This window comes from Suricata suricatta, chromosome 12 (genome assembly GCF_006229205.1).
Source record: "Suricata suricatta isolate VVHF042 chromosome 12, meerkat_22Aug2017_6uvM2_HiC, whole genome shotgun sequence".
In the NCBI taxonomy this organism is placed as follows: Eukaryota; Metazoa; Chordata; class Mammalia; order Carnivora; family Herpestidae; genus Suricata; species Suricata suricatta.
In genome coordinates this window covers 68346594-68365573 of record NC_043711.1, presented here as the reverse complement: position 1 = coordinate 68365573, position 18980 = coordinate 68346594, and the positions used below count along the sequence as shown (strand labels likewise).

The following is an 18980-nucleotide window of genomic DNA, read 5'->3' as shown; positions in this document are numbered from 1 at the left end:
ATGTGAGACAGGAAACCATCAAAACCCTCGAGGAGAAAGTAGGGAAAAACCTCCTAGACCTCCACTGCAGCAATCTCCTACTCGACACATCCCAAAGGCAAGGGAAATAACAGCAAAACTGAACTCTTGGGACTTCATCAAGATAAAAAGCTTCTGCACTGCACAGGAAACAATCAAGAAAACTAATAGGCAACCGACAGAATGGGAAAAGATAGTTGCAAATGACATATCAGATAAAGGGCTAGTATCTAAAATATACAAGGAACTCACCAACTTCACACCCACAAACAAATAACCCAGTGAGGAAATGGGCAGAAGACATGAACAGACACTTCTCCAAAGAGGACATCCAGACGGCCTACAGGCACATGAAACGATGCTCAACATCACTCATCATCTGGGAAACATGAATCAAAACCACACTGAGATACCACCTCACACCAGTCAGAGTGGCTAAAATGAACAAATCAAGAGACTATATTACAATTTTAAAATGGGTGGGAAGTATAGTGATCTTGTGACTGTATGGACAAAAATATAAAAACAATGCTTTCTAAAGTTCTTGCCAGAAGTTATATAATTAATATATTTTAGCTAAGGAGAGAGATTTGGAGGGATTGTTTTTGAGTAGTAGAAAATATTGAAGATTTTAAGAGAGAAAATTAAAAAAGCTTTATGGAGATACATATTCATGATTTACACATCTACTTTTCCAGGCAAGATTATATTTGGAGACTGAAAAAATTCTTTTATTTGTCAACCACCACTTCAAGAAGAATAAAAGTTTTTTTATACAATATTCTAATTTAAGCTCCCTCTTTTAAAGATCACTATGGAATGCCTAATGCCTTCCTGTGTGGCAGCTAAGGCGTCAGAGTAGTGGCACAGATGCTAGAGCTTGTTGGGACGTAAAGTCATGTAAGGACTTTTTTTAAACAGCTTTAGTGAGGTCTAATTTATATACTAAAAGCTCATAATTGTGCTCATTTTAAGGTGTGCAGCTCAGGGGTGTCTGGATGGCTCAGTCAGTTAATCATCCTACTTTGACTCAGGTCATGATCTCTGAGTTCATAGGGTCGAGGCCTGTGTCAGGCTCTGTGCTAACAGCTCAGGGATTGGAGCCTGCTTCGGATTCTGTGTCTCCCTTTCTCTCAGCCTCTTTCCCACTCACACTCTGTCTCTTTCTCTCAAAAATAAATAAATGTTGAAAAAACATTAAAAAAATAAAGCGTACAGCTCAGTGGTTTTTGGACTACTCACAGAAGTGTGCGACTACCACCACAGTCAATTTTAGAACATTTTTATCACCTCAAGAAGGAACCATGAGTCCTTCAGCTATGAGCCTCCCTATTCTCTCATTCCCCTTCCCCCAGCATGAAGCAACACTGATCTATGGTTTGTCTCCATGGATTCCTCTCTCCCGGATTTTCATATGAATGAAATCATAGAGTATATAGTGTTTGTGACAGACCTCTTTCACTTAGCATAACATTTTCCAGGTTGATTCATGTTGTGTAGCATGTATCAGCAGTTCATATCTTTTTATGGCCAAATAATACTCCTTACATGGATGTACTACATTTTGTTCATATAGTTGTCTATTGGTGTACAATTGAGCTGTTTCCACCTTTTGGCTATTATGAATAATGGTGTTATAAACATTCATGTACAAGTTTCTGGATGGATATGTAAGGATTTTAAATGCGATTCTTCTTAGTGTAGGGTGGCCAGATTCAGCAAATAAAAATAAAAGATGCTCATTTAAAGTTGAATTTCACACAATCAATAAATTATTTTTAAAAAATAAGAATGTGACAAATTCTGCATGTTAACAAACAGACCCACAGTGTGTAATGGCTCAGAATCAATAGGCAGGTGTTTGAGTCAGTGGCAGCTCTGCTCTGTGCTGTCATTCAGAGACCCAGGCAGACAGAGGCTATGCCAAGCTTCAGCATGTGGATTCTAAGGTTTCCCTGAGCATTAACATCTAGCAGACAGAAAGGGAAAGAGCATAGAAGAACATGTGCAGAAAGGGCTTTTTTCCCCCCCCTCACTTGGTTGGCTTTTCTTTTTATTTTCTTTTTCTTTTCTTTAACGGGCCAGACCTGGGAATAGCACACAGAGACATACACTTTTCATTGGCTGAAAGTGTCACAGGGTCTCACCCAAATGCAAGGGGAGAATGTAAACAATGTATCTGGACATCAGTAAGAAGTGCAGACCTGGATGAACTTTCAGCATTCTTTGGTACAGTGGGATTAACATGTCATTGCCAATAAAGGAAAATTTTTCTATTTAAAATAGCTAATAGCTTTGGTGAGAAGGCAGTACAAGTTTGGCAAACACCTCTAATTATCTGGTGTTATTCTTTCTATCTCTGTCTATAGATGCCATGTTTCTGGATTTTGATTCCTTTCCTACCCACTGAGAGTGGGAAGGGCAACAGCCAGCTGGAGCATAAGAGAGCCCTAGCAGACAGCCTTTCTCTAACTCTGGAAGGCATCCAAATATTATATAATTCAATAATAAGTCTTTTCTAAGTGTTTATTTCAGGTCTAGTTCTAAGAACTGGGGAGACAGGCATAAAAAAATTCTTTGCACTCAAAAACTGATATTCTGAAGATAATAATCAACTGATAAAAGGTTTTTCTTTCTGTTAGACTATCATTTATTAAAACTAAGTCTCCAAACATCTAAAAATGATTAATATACCATATCAATAGAATAAAGGATAATAACCACACGATCATCTTAAAGATACAGGAAAAGCACTTGGCAAAATCCAGCACCTCTTCATGATAAAAACACTTGATTAATATAGAACTTTCTCAATCTGATAAAGGCCATCCATGAGAAACCCCAGCCAGCATATATTGATTTGTTTTGTTTTGTTTTTTAAATTCAAGTTAGTTAACATACAGTGTAGTCTTGACTTCAGGAGTAGAACGTACTGATTTATCTCTTATGTATGACACCCAGTGCTCATTCCACAAAGTGCCCTCCCGAATGCCCATCACCCGTTTAACACACCCTCCAACCCACTGCCCCTTTAGCAACCCTCAGTTTGTTCTCTGTATTTAAGTCCCTTATGATTTGCCTCCCTCTCTGCTTTTATCTTATTTTTCCTTCCCTTCTCCTATGTTCATCTGTTTTGTTTCTTAAATTCCACATGAATGAAATCATGTGATATCTTTCTCTGACTGATTTCTTTCACTTAGTATAATACCTTCTAGTTTCATCCACATTGTTGCAAATGACAAGATTTCATCCTTTTTCATTGCTGAGGAGTATTCCATTGTGTATATATATCATATCTTCTTTATCCATTCATCAGTCAATGGACATTTGTGCTCTTTCCATAATTTGGCTATTGTTGATAGCACTTTTATAAACATTGGGGTGCGTGTGCCTCTTCAAATCAGCATTTTTGTATACTTTGGATAAGTTCCTAGTAGTGCAATTGGTGGGTCCTAGGGAAGCTCTATTTTAATTTTTTAAGGAACTTCCATACTGTTTTCCAGAATGTCTGCACCAGTTTGAATTCTCACCAGCAGTGCAAAAGGGTTCCTCTTTCTCCACATCCTCCCCAGCATCTGTTGTTGCCTTATTAAGTTGAGTCATTCTGACAGGTGTGAGTTGGTATCTCATTGTGGTGTAGATTTGTATTTCTCTGATAATGAATAGTTTTGAGCATCTTTTCATGTGTCTGTTAGCCATGTGGATGTCTTCTTTGGAAAAGTGTCTATTTGTGTCTTTTGCTCATTTCTTTACTGGGTTGTTTGTTTTTTGGGTGTTGAGTTTGGTGAGTTATTTATAGATTTTGGATACTAACCCTTTATCCTATATGTCATTTGCAAATATCTTCTCCCATATTGTTGGTTACCTTTCAGTTTTGTTAATTGTTTCCTTTGCTGTGCAGAAGATTTTTATCTTGATGAGGTCCTAATAATTCAGTTTTGCTTTTATTTCCCTTACCTCCAGAGAAATGTCATAAGAAGTTGCTGCATCTGAGGTCAAAGAGGTTGCTGCCTATTTTCTCCTGTGGGATTTTGATGGTTTCCTGTCTCACATTTAGGTCTTTCAAACATTTTGAATTTACTTTTTGTATATTGTAAGAATGTGGTCCAGGTTTATTCTTTTGTATGTTGCTGTCCAGTTCTCCCAGCATCATTTGCTAAATAGACTTTTTTCATTGGATACACTTTCCTGCTTTGTAGAAGATTAGTTGGCCAGATATTTGTGGGCTCATTTCTGGGTTCTTTCCTCTATTTCATTGACCTATGTGCCTGCTTTTGTGCCAATACCATAGTGTCTTGATAACAGCTTTGTAATACATCTTAAAGTATGGAATTGTGATGACTTAAAGGGAGTTATTTTTTTTAAGAGTAGGGATGAAATTTATAAAAGTTGGTGTTATTTGACATAGGATAGTTAGGGACAAGTTCTTTGATAAAATTTGAATAGATTCCTATGTGGGTACGGAGGAAACAGGAAAGAGACTTCTGGCAGAATGGTAAGTAAAAGCAAAGGCCCTTAAGGAGGAGCACACCAGTGTCCTGTAAGTAAGATGGAGTAGCTGTAGCAGAATGGGGGAGGGGAGTAGTAAATAAGGCAGAGGAAGCCCTGAGGACACCATCATGACTGTGAATTGTGTTCTGTGTGAAGCGGAGACTCTTGGAGTGTTCCAAGTGGAAGGAAGAGTGATGCTGACTGCCTTAAATTTCAAGAGGGTCACCCTTTTGGGGGTGGGAAAGGATGGAAAGAGGGAGGTTCCTGAGCACTGATGGTGGCAATAAAGATGCTAGGGTGATAGTGGATGGTTTTTGAAGGTATTTCCGAGGTACTACTGACAGGATTCTCTGTTTGAAGGCTTTATAATGTGCATTTTAGTCTTCAAACAGCAAACACAATGGAAGTCTGTTTTTAAACTCTAAGTTTAAAGTATGTGCTTTGCTAGTGTTTTTAAACTCCTAAGGGCCATTAAGGACCAGCCATAGCTCTCAATCAGAGTGACATGGTGTTCCAAAATGCCTCACCCTCCTGTCTTTTCATTTCCCTCTATCTTCATGATTCATGGCTGGGTGAGTTTTTCTTAAGCATCTATTTGACTATATCACTGCCCAACTCAGATACCCTCAGTTCTCAGTGACAACAGTATAAAATCAAACTTGTTTGGACAGAGTCTAAGATCCTTCACAGTCTAGCCAAAAAATGTCATAGTAACCTTACTTCTTACTACTCCCACACCTACATGGACATCCACAACAGCCAAACTCTTCTACCCTATGTTCCCCAAATAGAAGGCTTCTTTCCTACTCTCTCACCCTTGTATTCACTTCTCATTGCTCACTCTTTCTTATTTTCCAAATATCACTCTTGTTCTCAGGCCTACCTCAAATTCCTTCTCCTCAAAGGTCTCTCATTGCAGTCTGGCCCAAAGTGACGTCCCTTCCCTCTAACCTTGGTTAGCAGTAGCTCACTGCTCTATGGTCTCTACAGCTGAGATCATTCTATAGCATACATTTCATGTTTTATCTACTCAATTAATTATAGATGCTTTGTAAACCTTTTTGTATAGTTTTCATCTCAAGTAGAATGCCTAGAGAAAAGGGGATACTAATGAATGTATAGATTTATTTGGGGGAAATAATTTTTCTTCTTTTTAATGTTTGTTTATTTTTGAGAGAGAGACATTGTGAGCAGGGGAAGGCAGAGAGAGGGAGACGTAGAATCTGAAGAACACATTATCAATAGCTTCCTGTCTAAAAGAGTAAGCCTTCTGCTAAGTGTAGAGGCTTGACTTAAGGGTTTTTATATTGTATTGTTTGGATGACAATTAAAAAGTTTTATTTTTAAAACAACATACAGTTTACTTTTTAAAAACATTTTAAAAATGTTTATTCATTTTTGAGAGACAGAGAGACAGAGCATGAGCGGAGTAGGGGCAGAGAGAAAGGGAGATACAGAATCCGAAGTAGGCTCCAGGCTCTGAGCTAGCTGTCAGCACAGGGCCTGAACTCACAGTGAGATCATAACCTGAGCAGAAGTCAGATGTTTAATGGAATGCGCCACTCAGGCGCCCCACAAACGTACTTTTTTAAACACAAAGAAACTTTGATAACTTGTTAACATATGAACAGATAACTTAATCACAGTTGTTCATCATAATTACTCATACTCCAAAATAAATGTTTTAAAGATTTAAAAAATTTCATTTACAGTTCCTTCTTAGTATTTTCTGTATACCACTAATTAGCTGTGTCTAACTATGGGCAAGTTAATTAACCCCTTTATGATTCAGTTTACAATAAATGTAAAACAGTAAGTGTAAATGTAAAATGGAAGTAATAGTATTGCCTATGCCACTGGATTGCTGTGAAGATCATACAAGTTAATATATGTGAAAGCCTTATACATAGTAAATACTCAATATATATTATCTATTATTATATTGACTATATATGTATTCTGTGTAAATAAATGCTACTATTTTTCTGCTTCAGATTCTAAACTACTAGGACCTAGGTATTTTGGCTATTTAATTTGCTTCGCTCATCAGTGAAGTATGAGGTCTTCAGCTTGGGAAATCAGTAAACATTATTTGATAATATTTTTGAATATCAAATTTTTTGAAATAAAATTGAATATATTTTTGAAATATAGTTTTTTATCTTCTAAGCAGAATATTTAAAAACCTTTTCACTAGCAGAAAACAATCTTAGTCTATATATTTTCTGGACTAATTTCACTTAAGGCCAGTGAACAGCAATTTTAGCATATACTAGCAGCCCACTGTTATTTTGCCCCACTGGAGATGTATTTGATGCTGAATATAAGTTAGACCCTCAATTTTCAATAACACCACTATGACTAGTGTTGATGGGACTTCAATAGCCTTGTCAAATCGTTTCTGGGAGGCAGCAGGTATGAAGTGATTAAGTAATGAATCAACCTTGTTCTTAAAGAGCAATGAGAGTCAGTGATTCATTTGTTCAATGCATTTAGGCTGGGCATTCATAAGGAATTGAAGATAGAGTGGCAGATATGACAAGAATCTGTCTGATTGTATGGAGCGACTATTGTCTGTGAGAAGACAATAGCCAGTAAACAAATAAATGAACAAGTTAGTGTCAGGTGTGAATACATACTATGAAAAGATTAAAACAAGGAGATGTAAAGAGTGAAATGCAGGATGAAGTGGGATTGGTGAGCTAATTTAGATTGGATGCCCAGGAAAAACCTCACTGAAGAGGAGACTTTGGAGTCAAGAACTTAATACAAAGAGGCAGCCCTGCATAGTTATGGGGGCAGAGCATTTCAGGCAGAGGGAACAGCAAGTTCCATTGCTCTAATGTGGGAACAAACTTGTATGGTCTAGAATTAAGGCCCAAGTAGCTGAATGAGTATTAGCTAAGGGGAGAATTGTAAAATAGAAAGAGAGAAGTAAGGGTCACATCATATAGGGATATGGCAAGGGGTTAGCATTTTATTCAAAACATAAGAAGAAGATACCAGAGAGCTTCAAATGGCATGATATTCTTTATATTTTAGAAAGAAAGGACTTCTGGCTGACATGTGAGGAGCAGACTGCACAGGATTAAGAGTGGGAGCAAGAAGCACAGTTCAGAGACTACTGTCGTCAACTAGCTGAAGAGATAGTGAGATTCAAGTGTGTAAAACAATGAAGATAAACTGTTTGGGCAAACTTAGGATACATTTTGGAAGTTGTACAGCTGGAGATTAGATATGGACTGAATGTAGGGATAAGAGAAAGGATAAAGTCAAAGATAACTTCTTGTCTTGGCAAGACTAGTTGTGTGGATGCTGTGTCTAGTTACAAGGATAAAGAAGAATGGGAAGCAGCGGTGAACTTTTGAGGAGGAGGGAATGAGTTTCACTCTACCCAGCCACATTAACTGTAAATGTGGTAATATTTCCAAATTGTGTGACTATATATGAAAACCAATTACATAATTTTTTTGTCTAAGAGGAATAAATGCAAGCCATGTTTGCTATAGAATGAAAAGAGAGTATCATTCCTTGCAAAAGGCAGATAGGTGTGATGTTAAAGGACTGGCAGGTAAGAATTCTTTGCCTACCAATCAATGACTTACTTTTCTCTAGGGCTCAACAAGGGCACTTCTTGCTTTCCTTTAACTATCTGTGTCCCTTTTTCTTTCCTGGCTCACATGTCTCAAAATTGTCACTGTTCCTTGGACTTGTAATACCCTAAATTCTGCTGAAAAACTTTTATATATAAAGAACACATGAAAGGTAAGAGCTATTGAAAACATCAGAACCATAGGAATGGCAATCCCAGACCAGCTCAGCACCTCCTCATTAGTGGCCCTTGTCTAGGTAAATGAGTGAGGTGCTACAGGGTTGTGGCAGAGAGAGCAACACAGGCTGCTGTCTCTGGTTTGCCAAGAGGGAGAAACTGTATTTCCACTTTCTCCACTACATACAGATGTGGACTCCATATCCTATATGTAGGCCATGATATTTCCAAAGAGTATGAATATTAGTGCTCCAGGCATTATCAGAGAAAATCCAAGTTATAGAGAAAGCCAGGAGGAAGTGGGAAACAAAGAAGAGTTTTCCTATAAGAAAACGAGGTTTCCCTAGGTCACTGGTGCTCAGAGTATGGTCCCTGGAATGGCATCATCAGGATCATGGGGGAATCTATTAGAAATGCAAAATCTCAGGCCCACTCAAGGTCTACAGAATGAGAAACGCTTAGGGTGAACCCCAGTAACATGTTTTAACAAGTCCTTCAGGTGATTCTGATACATATTGAAGTTTGGGAGCCCTTACCCTAAGTCACAGTGAAGAAGATAGTCAGCCAAATTAAAATGGAATTAAAATACAGAAATAAAATAGTACAAAAATTTATATCACTCATCAGATAGTGAAGATATTTACACACAAAGCAAAGATTCACACTGATGGTTGGATTATGGTTTTAATAAGCAATTTAAGGTGTACCAGATTACTCAGGCTTTGCAGGTCATTTTAAATAAATGTATATAATATTTGAAATTAAAGGACTATCATTTTTGAACTTGAAAATCTCACTGTTTTAGTAGTTTTTCCCCCTTAAAGTAAGATGTTATTTATGAGATGTTTATATTGAGGTAAATGTGTTTTTAGTGATGGTCTTAGTGTTTTTCATTTTTCCTAAAGTATTTTCAGTTAAGATTATAAAGCAATCTTATAATACTTTTTCTAATATACCTAAGAATTAAAAAAAAAGACAACAAAGCAAATATGGCAATAGCCACCCTAAGTTAAAAGAACAGTATCTCTTACAGAGAGGAAATAACTCATTCATCAGTGAAAATATTTCTTTTTCTTAGAAAAAACAATGCTAATAATTTTTTGTATTTTCATATCTACCTTCTAAAGTCACCAAATAACAATAGTAGACAGCTATCCAAGTATGACTTTTGAAATGTAGGAAAATGGCAAAATCGAAAGTAAAAGGGGAAAATAAAATAGCATTAGTGATACTAATGATACAGTGCTAACATAACACCTCTATTAATGGATAAATGCATTATAAGGGTAGCTTTCTGAAATTAAGAGACCATTAGGAACTGATATACACTGGAATATTTATATTCTGCATTTTTATATGCAAGGAACAGAAAATTATGTTTAAACACATAGTCATATTAAGTATTCATGGTAAGGTAATAAGTAAATTATTAAAATCAAAAGGAAACCGTATAGAACTTTTTTTTGTTACTAGTTTTAGCACCTTTTTTCCTAATAAGTTTAACTAAAGTTATTGACAAATAGTTTCTACTTTGTCTCTGATACAAATACTGCTCAACAATGACATTCTTGGGGTGCCTGGGTGGCTCAGTCAGTTAAGTAACTGACTCCTGATCTCAGCTAAGGTTATGATTTAAGAGTCCTAAATTCAAGCTGGCATTGGGCTCTGCCCTAGGTGGAAGCTTACTTAAACAAAAAAATCAACCAAAGAAACAATGACATTCTTTCATTTACAAATATTTATCAAGCACTTATTATATTTTAAAGACTAATTAAGGCTCTGAGATAGAAGTGAAAAAGTAGTATTTGTATTCATGAGGGTGCCTGGGTGGCTTTGTTGGTGAAATGTCTAACTCTTGATCTTGGCTCAGGTGTTGATCTCCCGATTGGTGAGATTAAGACCTGCATCGGACTCTGTGCTGACAGCATGGAGCTTGTTTCAGATTCTCTCTTTCCCGTTCTCTCTGCCCCTCCCCCACTCACATGTACAGACATGCATGCACATGCATTCTCTCTCTCAAAATAAATAAATGAACTTAAAAAAAAAAGCCTGTATGCATGGAGGTAAGTCAAACATGAAAAATTACATAAATACATAATGACATGTGGTGATAAAACATATGAAATTTCAATAGAAATTTCAATTAGAAAGTAATTGAGTATGCTATTTTAGAAAGGCATTTAAGAAAAGTTTTGTTGATGTACAAGAATGAAAGTAGACAACTTTCTTAAACCATACACAAAAATAAACTCAAAATGGATGAAAGACCTAAATGTGAGATAGAAACCTTCAAAACCCTAGAGGAGAAAGCAGGTTGACTTCAGCCGCAGCAATTTCTTCACATCTCCAAAGGCAAGGGAATTAAAGCAAAAATGAACTATTGGGACCTCATCAAGATAAAAAGCTTCTGTAAGGCAAAGGAAATAATCAACAAAGTAAAAAGCAACTGATGGAATGGGAAAAGATATTTGCAAATGACATATCAGAAAAAGCAATAGTATCCAAAATCTATAAAGAACTTATCAAACTCAACCCTTAAAAAACAAATAACCTAGTGAAAAAATGGGCAGAAGACATGAATAGACACTTTTCCAAAGAAGACATCCAGATGGCCTACAGACACATGAAAAGATACTCAACATCACTCATCATCATAGAAATACAAATCAAATCCACATTGAGATATCACCTCACACCAGTCAGAGTGGCTAAAATTAACCACTCAGGAAACAACAGATGCTGGTGAAGATGTGAAAAAATAGGAAACCTCTTACACTGTTGGTGGCAATGCAAACTGGTGCAGCTGCTCTGGAAAACAGTGTGGAGGTTCCTCAAAAAATGAAAAATAGAACTACCCTGTGACCCAGCAATAGCACTACTAGGAATTTATCCACAGGATACAGGAGGGCTGATTCATAGGGGCACATGTACCTAAATGTTTATAGCAGTGCTTTCAACAACAGCAAATTATATATATAATACATCTATATAAAACATATGATATGTATGTCTGTGTATGTAGTAGTATATTTCCTCAGTTAAAAAACCAAAACAACCCTGAATTCCACCTCAAAGTCTCTAATAAATTGAAGAGGAGAGAACACTTCTCAACTCATTCTATGAGGTCAGCATTACCCTGATCAAAGCAAAACAAAGACACTATGCCAACATTCCTGATAAATACCAATGTAAAAAGTTTTGATAAAATAATAGCAAATACAACTCAATGGTATTAAAGGATTATACAGTATGACCAGACCAAGTAGGATTTATCCCTAAAAAGTAAGGATGCTTCATCACACAAAAATCAATCAGTGAAATATACCACATTAACAGACTGAAGGGGAAAAAACTCAACATGATCATCTCAATGCAGATAAAGTATTTGACAAAATTCAACACCCTTTCATGGTCAAGCCACTCACAAACTAGGAATGGATAGAAACTACCTCAACATAACAAAACCATATATAAAAAAATCCTTATAACATATTCAACAGTTAAAGACTGAAAGCTTTGCCTCTAATGTTAGGAAAAAGGCAAGGATGCCACTCCACCACTGCTATTCAGCATACTACCAGAAGTCCTAGCCAGAGCAATTAGGCAAGAAAAAGAAATAAAAGGCACCTAAATTAGAAAGGAGAAGTCACAGTCTCTCTGCTTACAGATAACATGATCTTATATGTAGAAAACTCTAAAGATTCCAGAAAATACTGTTATAATACATATATTTAGCAAAGTTGGAAGACAGATCAACACACAAAAATAGTTGCATTTCTATACACTAACAATGAACAATCCTAAAAGAAAATCAAGGAAACAATTCCATTCATAACAACATCAGAAAAAAAATTAAGTACTTAGAAATAAACTTAGCAAAGGGGGCAAAAGATATCCATTGAAAACTACATGACTTTGCTAAAAGAAATTAAAGAAAATAAAAAATAGAAAGACTTCATGTGTTTATGAAGTGGAAGACTCAGTATTGTTAAACTGTTAATACTACCCAAAGTGATTATAGATTCAATGCAATCCCTATCAAAATCTCAGTGGCATTTTTTTTTTCAGAAATAGAAAAATTCTTCCCAAATTCATTTGGAACTTGAGGGACTCTGAATAGCCAAAACAATTTTGGGAGATAAAACCAATGGTGTATGTCTCACATTTCTTAATATCAAAACTTTTTACAAGCTACAGTAATCAAGACAGTGTAGTAATGGCACAAAGACAGACATGAAATAGAACAGACAGCTAGGAAGTAAGTCTCCCATATATGGCCAAATGGTCTTCAACCAGGATGTCAAGACCATTCAGCGGGGGAAAGGACAGTCTTTTCCACAAATTTGGCTGGGAAAATTAGATATCCACATCAAAAGAATGAAGTATACTACACACAAAAGTTAACTCAAGACAGATTAAAGACCTAAATGTAAGACATGCAACTACAAAGGCTCCTAGAAGAAAACAGAGAAAAGCTTTATGTTATTGGTTTGGTGATGATTTCTTGGATATGACACCAAAAGTGTAGGCAAAAAAAGTAAAAATAGATAAGGTGAATGGGACTACATCAAAATTTAAAGTTTCTGTGTTTAAAGGGCACTATCAACAGAGTGAAAGGTAACACATGAAAGGGATAAAATTTTGGCAAATTATATATCTGATAAGTGGTCAGTATCTAGAATATATAAAGAATACCTACAACTCAACAATAAAAAATAAAATGATTCTATTTAAAAATGGATAAAAGGCTTGAATAAACATTTCCTCAAAGATGATATAAATGACCAATAAGCATATGAAAATAAGCTCAAAATCACTAATTATTAGGGAAATGTAAATCAAAACCACAATGAGATACCACCTCACACCCATTTGGATGGTTACTATAAAAAAAGAAAACCAAAAACCTATCAACATAGAAAATAACAAGTGTAGGGGCGCCTGGGTGGCTCAGTCGGTTGGCCTCTGACTTCGGCTCAGGTCAGATCTCACGTTCGTGGGTTCGAGCCCCACGTTGGTCTCTGTGTCTAGCTCAGAGCCTGGAGCCTGCTTCTGGTTCTATGTCTCCTTCTCTCTCTGCCCCTCCCCCTCTCATGCTCTGTCTCTCTGTATCAAAAATAAATTAAAAAAAAAAGATTGACATCCATGTCTAAAAAAAAAAAAAGAAAATAACAAGTGTAGGGGTGCCTGGGTGACTCAATTGATTGAGCATCTGACTTTGGCTCAGGTCATGATCTCATGATTCATGGGTTCTGGCCCCATGCTGGGCTCTGTGCAGATAGCTCAGAGCCTGGAGCCTGCTTCGGATTCTGTGTGTGTGTCTCCCTCTCTGCCCCTCCCCAGCTTACACTCTATCTCTCTCAAAAATAAACAAACATTTAAAAAATTAGAAAAAAAAAGAAAATAACAAGTGTTGGTGACAATGTGGAAAAATTAGAACTCTTATGTATTTATATCTTTCTACCTGAAAGAATTGAAGCAGGATATCAGGATAGTTGTATACCCCTGTTCATAGCAGCATTATTCACAATAGCCAAAAGTTGTAAGCAACCCAAAGTCCATCAATGGGTAAGTGGATAAATGAAATGTGGCATATACATACAAGAGAAAATTATTAAGCTTTAAATTAAAATTTTTTTTAATTTTTTAATGTTTTTTAGTTTTGAGAGACAGAGAGAGACAGCATGAACAGGGGAGGTTCAGAGAGAGACACATACACAGAATCTAAAGACAGGCTCCAGGCTCTGAGCTAGCTGTCAGCACAGAGCCTGACATGGGGCTGGAACCCACCAACCGTGAGATCATGACCGAGCCAAAGCTGGATGCTTAACCAACTGAGCCACCCAGGAGCCCCTATTAAGCTTTAAAAAGGAAGAAAATTCTTATGCATGCTGCATGAGGATGAACCTTTAAGGCATTATTCCAAGTGAAAAAACCCAGTCACAAGAAGACAAATACTATATGACTCTACTTATATGAGGTACCTAGAGTAATCAAATTCATAGATACAGAAACTATGATGTTGGTTGTCAGGGGCTGGGAGAAGTGGAGAGTTTTTGTTTTATAGGTATAGACTTTCAATTTTGCAAGATGAAAGAGTTCTGGAGATTGGTTGTACAACAACCAACACTAACAAACTATACACTTAAAAATGGTTATGAGGGTAAATTTTACATATATTTTACCACAATTAAACAAACCAAAAAAACTTCTTGATTTCTGATACACATTTGTTCCCAACGTTTTGAAAAAGGAAATGTGCTCCTGTAGCTTAGTTATCAACTCTAAGCTAAGTAAGAAGGGAAATGAGGATGTGAATGGAATGATGAACAGTGAAAGGGGCACATGGATTTGAGGTCCTTGTGGGATTATAACATTGATGGAATCACTTGGAAAGCACCAGGTGGTCTTCAGAGACCTGGAAGCTTAACCATTTAATTTGGAAAAGATAGTCCAGACAGTCCAGGTTATGACCATGGGAGAAGAGAGAGGGTGCAGTTATTGGAGCATAAGGAAAAAAAACACCCTAAATGATGGGACTGAGAAGCTATAATTCATGGATACAGAAATATCTAAAAATTGGCGAGAAGAACCACAAGCTGCTTCTCTGTCCGCATCTCCTATTATTCTCCCAGTAAAAATGTAGCATAAGAAAGAGGAAGAATACTTACAACCCCAGCTGGGACCAATATAATTGTGTTGCAAGAGAAAAAGCTTGAGAGGGCTGTAGGGAAAGTTCTCAGGAGAAAACTAGATTTCAGTTACAGTGAATGTAAAGGTAACATTTGGAGGAGTATGACACCAAGATAGGTCATCAGAAAGAAAGAGTCCAGGGAATGGAGAACCTACCCATTTTAAAACCAAAGTCTTGGGAGATGGTAGTAGCATATTTAATTATCTCTGTAAACCCTTATTGTACATTCCACATGAAAAGTATTGCACTAGAAAAGATTAAAAGATACTTTTTTTTTTTTTTGCCTCTGTGGGCATGGAGCCAGTTTGCAGTGATTGGCTAAATGCACCAAGAATGTTGAAATCATAAGACCTGTTATAGTGGCCTCCCTTAGGAAAATGGTGAAGCAAATGGAAATAAGCCAGGATGCTAAGTACACTTGCTCATTCTGTGGCAAAACCAAGATGAAGAGGTACACTATGGATCTGGCACTGTGGTTGCTGCATGAAAATGGTAGCTAGTAGTATGTGATCCTATACCACCACTTCTGCCATCAGTGTAAAGTCAGAAGATTAAAGGAATTGAAAGACAGTAGAAGCTCCACCATTTGAAACCCTGCTAGCCTGTAACAAAACCCTAGTTTATGTAACAACAACAAAACAGTAACAACAAAGATACTTTCAAAAGTATTTTCAGAAGCTCAACACATCAAGTTTAAGCAATATCAAATAGACGTTTCACAAAGCTAAAAAAAATAGTACCTTTTGGAAATTCACAGTAGGCATTTTGTTGAATGAATGAAATTTATAATACAAAGATCTTCTAAATTTGAGTGAGCTTGGTTATTCTAATTTGTAAATCGGGGATAATAACTAACCATTTAAATAATCAGCTGACATCCTTCACAGAAATGTTAGGAGGAGTGAATAATATACACAGAGAGGTTTTACAAAGACTAAAGTATTACATAACTGTAAGACATGATTATGAATATGAATTATAAATATAATGACATAAATCAAATTACCAAAATGTGTGGGAAAAAAACCATCTACTGGAAAAAGATATTAATCTCAAAAACAAGAAGAACATGTCTGTCTAGGTAAAGTAGAGAGTGGACCTGAGCACCCTTGGAACTCTGCTCAGAGCTGAGAGCTGGGCCACCTTTTCCTTGTTTTCCTTATTGCTCTTGGTGGTTGTCATAATGGCCTCTTAGCCGTACACTTGAATTGCTCCCTTAAGGGGCATCAGTTACTCCCTGCTAGTACAATAGACACCTGGGAGGGGCTACCACTTCTGTGATCAAAATCGTTCTTTGATATTGAAGGAAATAGTACACAAAAATCCTGAAAATATTAAATCCTTAACACAAGACAAAATGTATTTACACATTTTTAAAAACGTGTGTGTATGTTTTTACAACGTGTTTGTTGGATATTTGTTGATATTTTTTTATATATCATGGGGTTGTAGAGCCAAAAAGAAATATTAGGGAAAGAGCAGTTATACTTGAATGGGTTTAAAAAATTATAATGTAAATTGTAATTATTATGAAAAATAACAGAATTTACCAAGTTTATAATAGGGTTAGAAATGGGGGAAGGTTGTTTTCAGCCAGACAATATCTTATTTATTATATGAAATAATATGCCAAGTTTAGTGAACTGAAATTACTCTACTTGGCTATATTGTAGCGTGGATATAAGGAACTTTGCATTAGAGAGATTTATAGTCCTTGGTATTTTCCCTTATGCTGTCTGTGCTCTGTGAGATGATACCAAGGAAATTAAAAAAAAAGCCAGATACTCCATTGGAAGTGGGTGAGATATACAAATAGTCTACCCTGGCATGTTTTCTCATCTTGGGCATGAGGGTAGTGATTTTGTTATTTCAGTATTCTGAGATCTTTTAGTAGAGTTTATATCTTTTTTGCTTGGCTATGCATGGGTAGAGCTAGGGTCCTTTCCATATTTACTATGTATGCCTCAACTACTAATGCTGGCACTGTGGGGGATACTTATAGGCCTGATGGACATCCTTGATCTCAAGAAACTCCTTAATTACAAAGGGCACTTTCATTTGTTTTTGGGTAGGTACTGCATATCACAAGATATTGAGAGCGCACAAGGAAAAATAAGATGACCTGATGAATTGGTGTCTTCTTACTTTCCACCTGCCTAAGGACAAACTGTGACCTTATGCCAAGGTCACTTCCATTTCCACAGATAATATTCCCACTGCTGATTATGGGATGTTTTGGTTATGGTAATGGGGAATAGCTAAATTTGGAGGAGTTTAGAAAATGTTGTGATGTAGAGGAGAATTTTTCATTTATATAAACATTTTTTCAAACTTTCCTCCTTTAATCAGGATTTAAGATTTATTCAATAAACATTTATTTAACATATGCTATGTGCCAAGCATTGTTCTAGTTGCTGGGATAATAGCAGTGAAGAACACAGATAAAGCCCCCTGCTCCCATGGAATTTATATTCTAGTGGAGGGAGAATAAGAACAAACATAGCAAAATATGGTGTTACGCAGTGATAATTCTGACAGGGAAGATATAGCAGGGAAGGGAGACAGAAGGTGTTGTGATAGAGCTTGCAATTTTAAACAGTGTGATTGCAATTTTACAGAATAGTCAGGGAAGGACCCTTTGAAAAGATGATACCTGAGCAAAGACCTGAAGGTGAGGGAAAGGAGTCATATAGTTATCTGAGTTCCAAGATGCTCTAGGCAGAAAAAGCAGAAAGGTGGGTCCATGCCTTGGGGTTTCTGAGAAATAGCACAGAGTCCAGTGTGTCCAGAATGGTGTAAAGGAGACAGTAGTAGTAGATGATGTGAGACAAAAAATAGTGGAGTCAGACCACAGAGCCTAAGAGGCAAGACACTGGTTTTACAGTGTGGGATGGGATACCATGAAAAGGTTTCAAGTAAAGGAGGAACTTAAAATGAGTTACATTTATAGTATTATGTTGGTTGCTGGACTGAGAATAGACCGAGAATGTAGAATCCCCTGCTTCAAAGATGTCAGAAGAAATCATGAGGTTAATAAAGTTTAATAAGCATCTGTGACCATAGGTCAGACTGGTCTCTGTCCTTTTTAATATTTAGGACCTCAGATGGGTCCTAAGAGAAAGCTCAGGCAAGTCTTATATTCTCACAGTAGAATGAATAAATATTTGTTGAGTGAATAAATAAAAAACATTGACTGAGAATGGAAAAAAAAGCAGAAACAACAGTTAAAAATTACTTGGCTAAGAAGTTCTGAGCATGCTGAGTAAACACTACTTATAGTGCCTATAGCCTAAATTTTGTACTGGAGAAATATAATGGTTTAGCAAAATAATTACCTGTGTGGTGACATTTCTTCCTTTTTGCTTTTTATTATGCCTTTCTGCTTCGATATCTGCAATATACAAAGTATTTTTATAAAATTAAAAATATTTTCTTTTTAAAATATCACTAAACAATCTTTAAAAATTTTGTTTATTTTGAAAGAGGGAGTGTGTATGTGTGTGTGCTAGTGTGGAGGGCCAGAGGGAGAGGGAGAGCGAGCCCCAACATGGGGCTCAATCTCATGAACTGTGAGATCATGACCTGAGCTGAAACCAAGAATAGGACGATTAACCAACTGAATCACCCAGGTGCCCCTAAAATTTCTCTAAATAATTTCTTACTGAAAAAGTTTCTAGATAACCTTTAGAACTCTTCTAAGAATAGTGAAAAATAATTTAAATTTAAGTTACCAGAAATGTAGTACAAAAGAATTCCTTCACTGATAATTTTTAAAGATGTAACTTTATACCAGAGACAATCTAAATACTTTAATCAAGCATCTTGATTGAGTTAGTATGAGAGTTGGAAAAATAATAGACTAATCACAATAGCAGAAAACTTTCTGAGCTACAACTTAATTAAAATGTGTCCATGTAAATAAATGTCATTTATTAATAAGAATATTAAAACACAGAAGGAACACAATCTTTTATATACTTATATATGCATTCATATGTTGGAGAGATA

At 36.3% G+C, this 18980-nt stretch overlaps 1 protein-coding gene across 11 annotated transcripts in view; it reads right to left on the bottom strand.

Moving 5' to 3' along the window:
- SEL1L2 (SEL1L2 adaptor subunit of ERAD E3 ligase) overlaps positions 1 to 18980 on the bottom strand; it is a 119653-nt gene that overhangs the window by 75897 nt on the left and 24776 nt on the right. For all 11 annotated transcript variants that reach the window (XR_003901027.1, XR_003901028.1, XM_029917325.1 and 8 more), the window contains one exon: positions 18308 to 18363. Coding sequence is in view for 9 of the 11 variants with exons in the window: in XM_029917325.1 (XP_029773185.1) it covers positions 18308 to 18363 (56 nt within the window). In the remaining 2 variants the exon portion in view is untranslated. The remainder of the gene's footprint in view (positions 1 to 18307; positions 18364 to 18980) is intronic.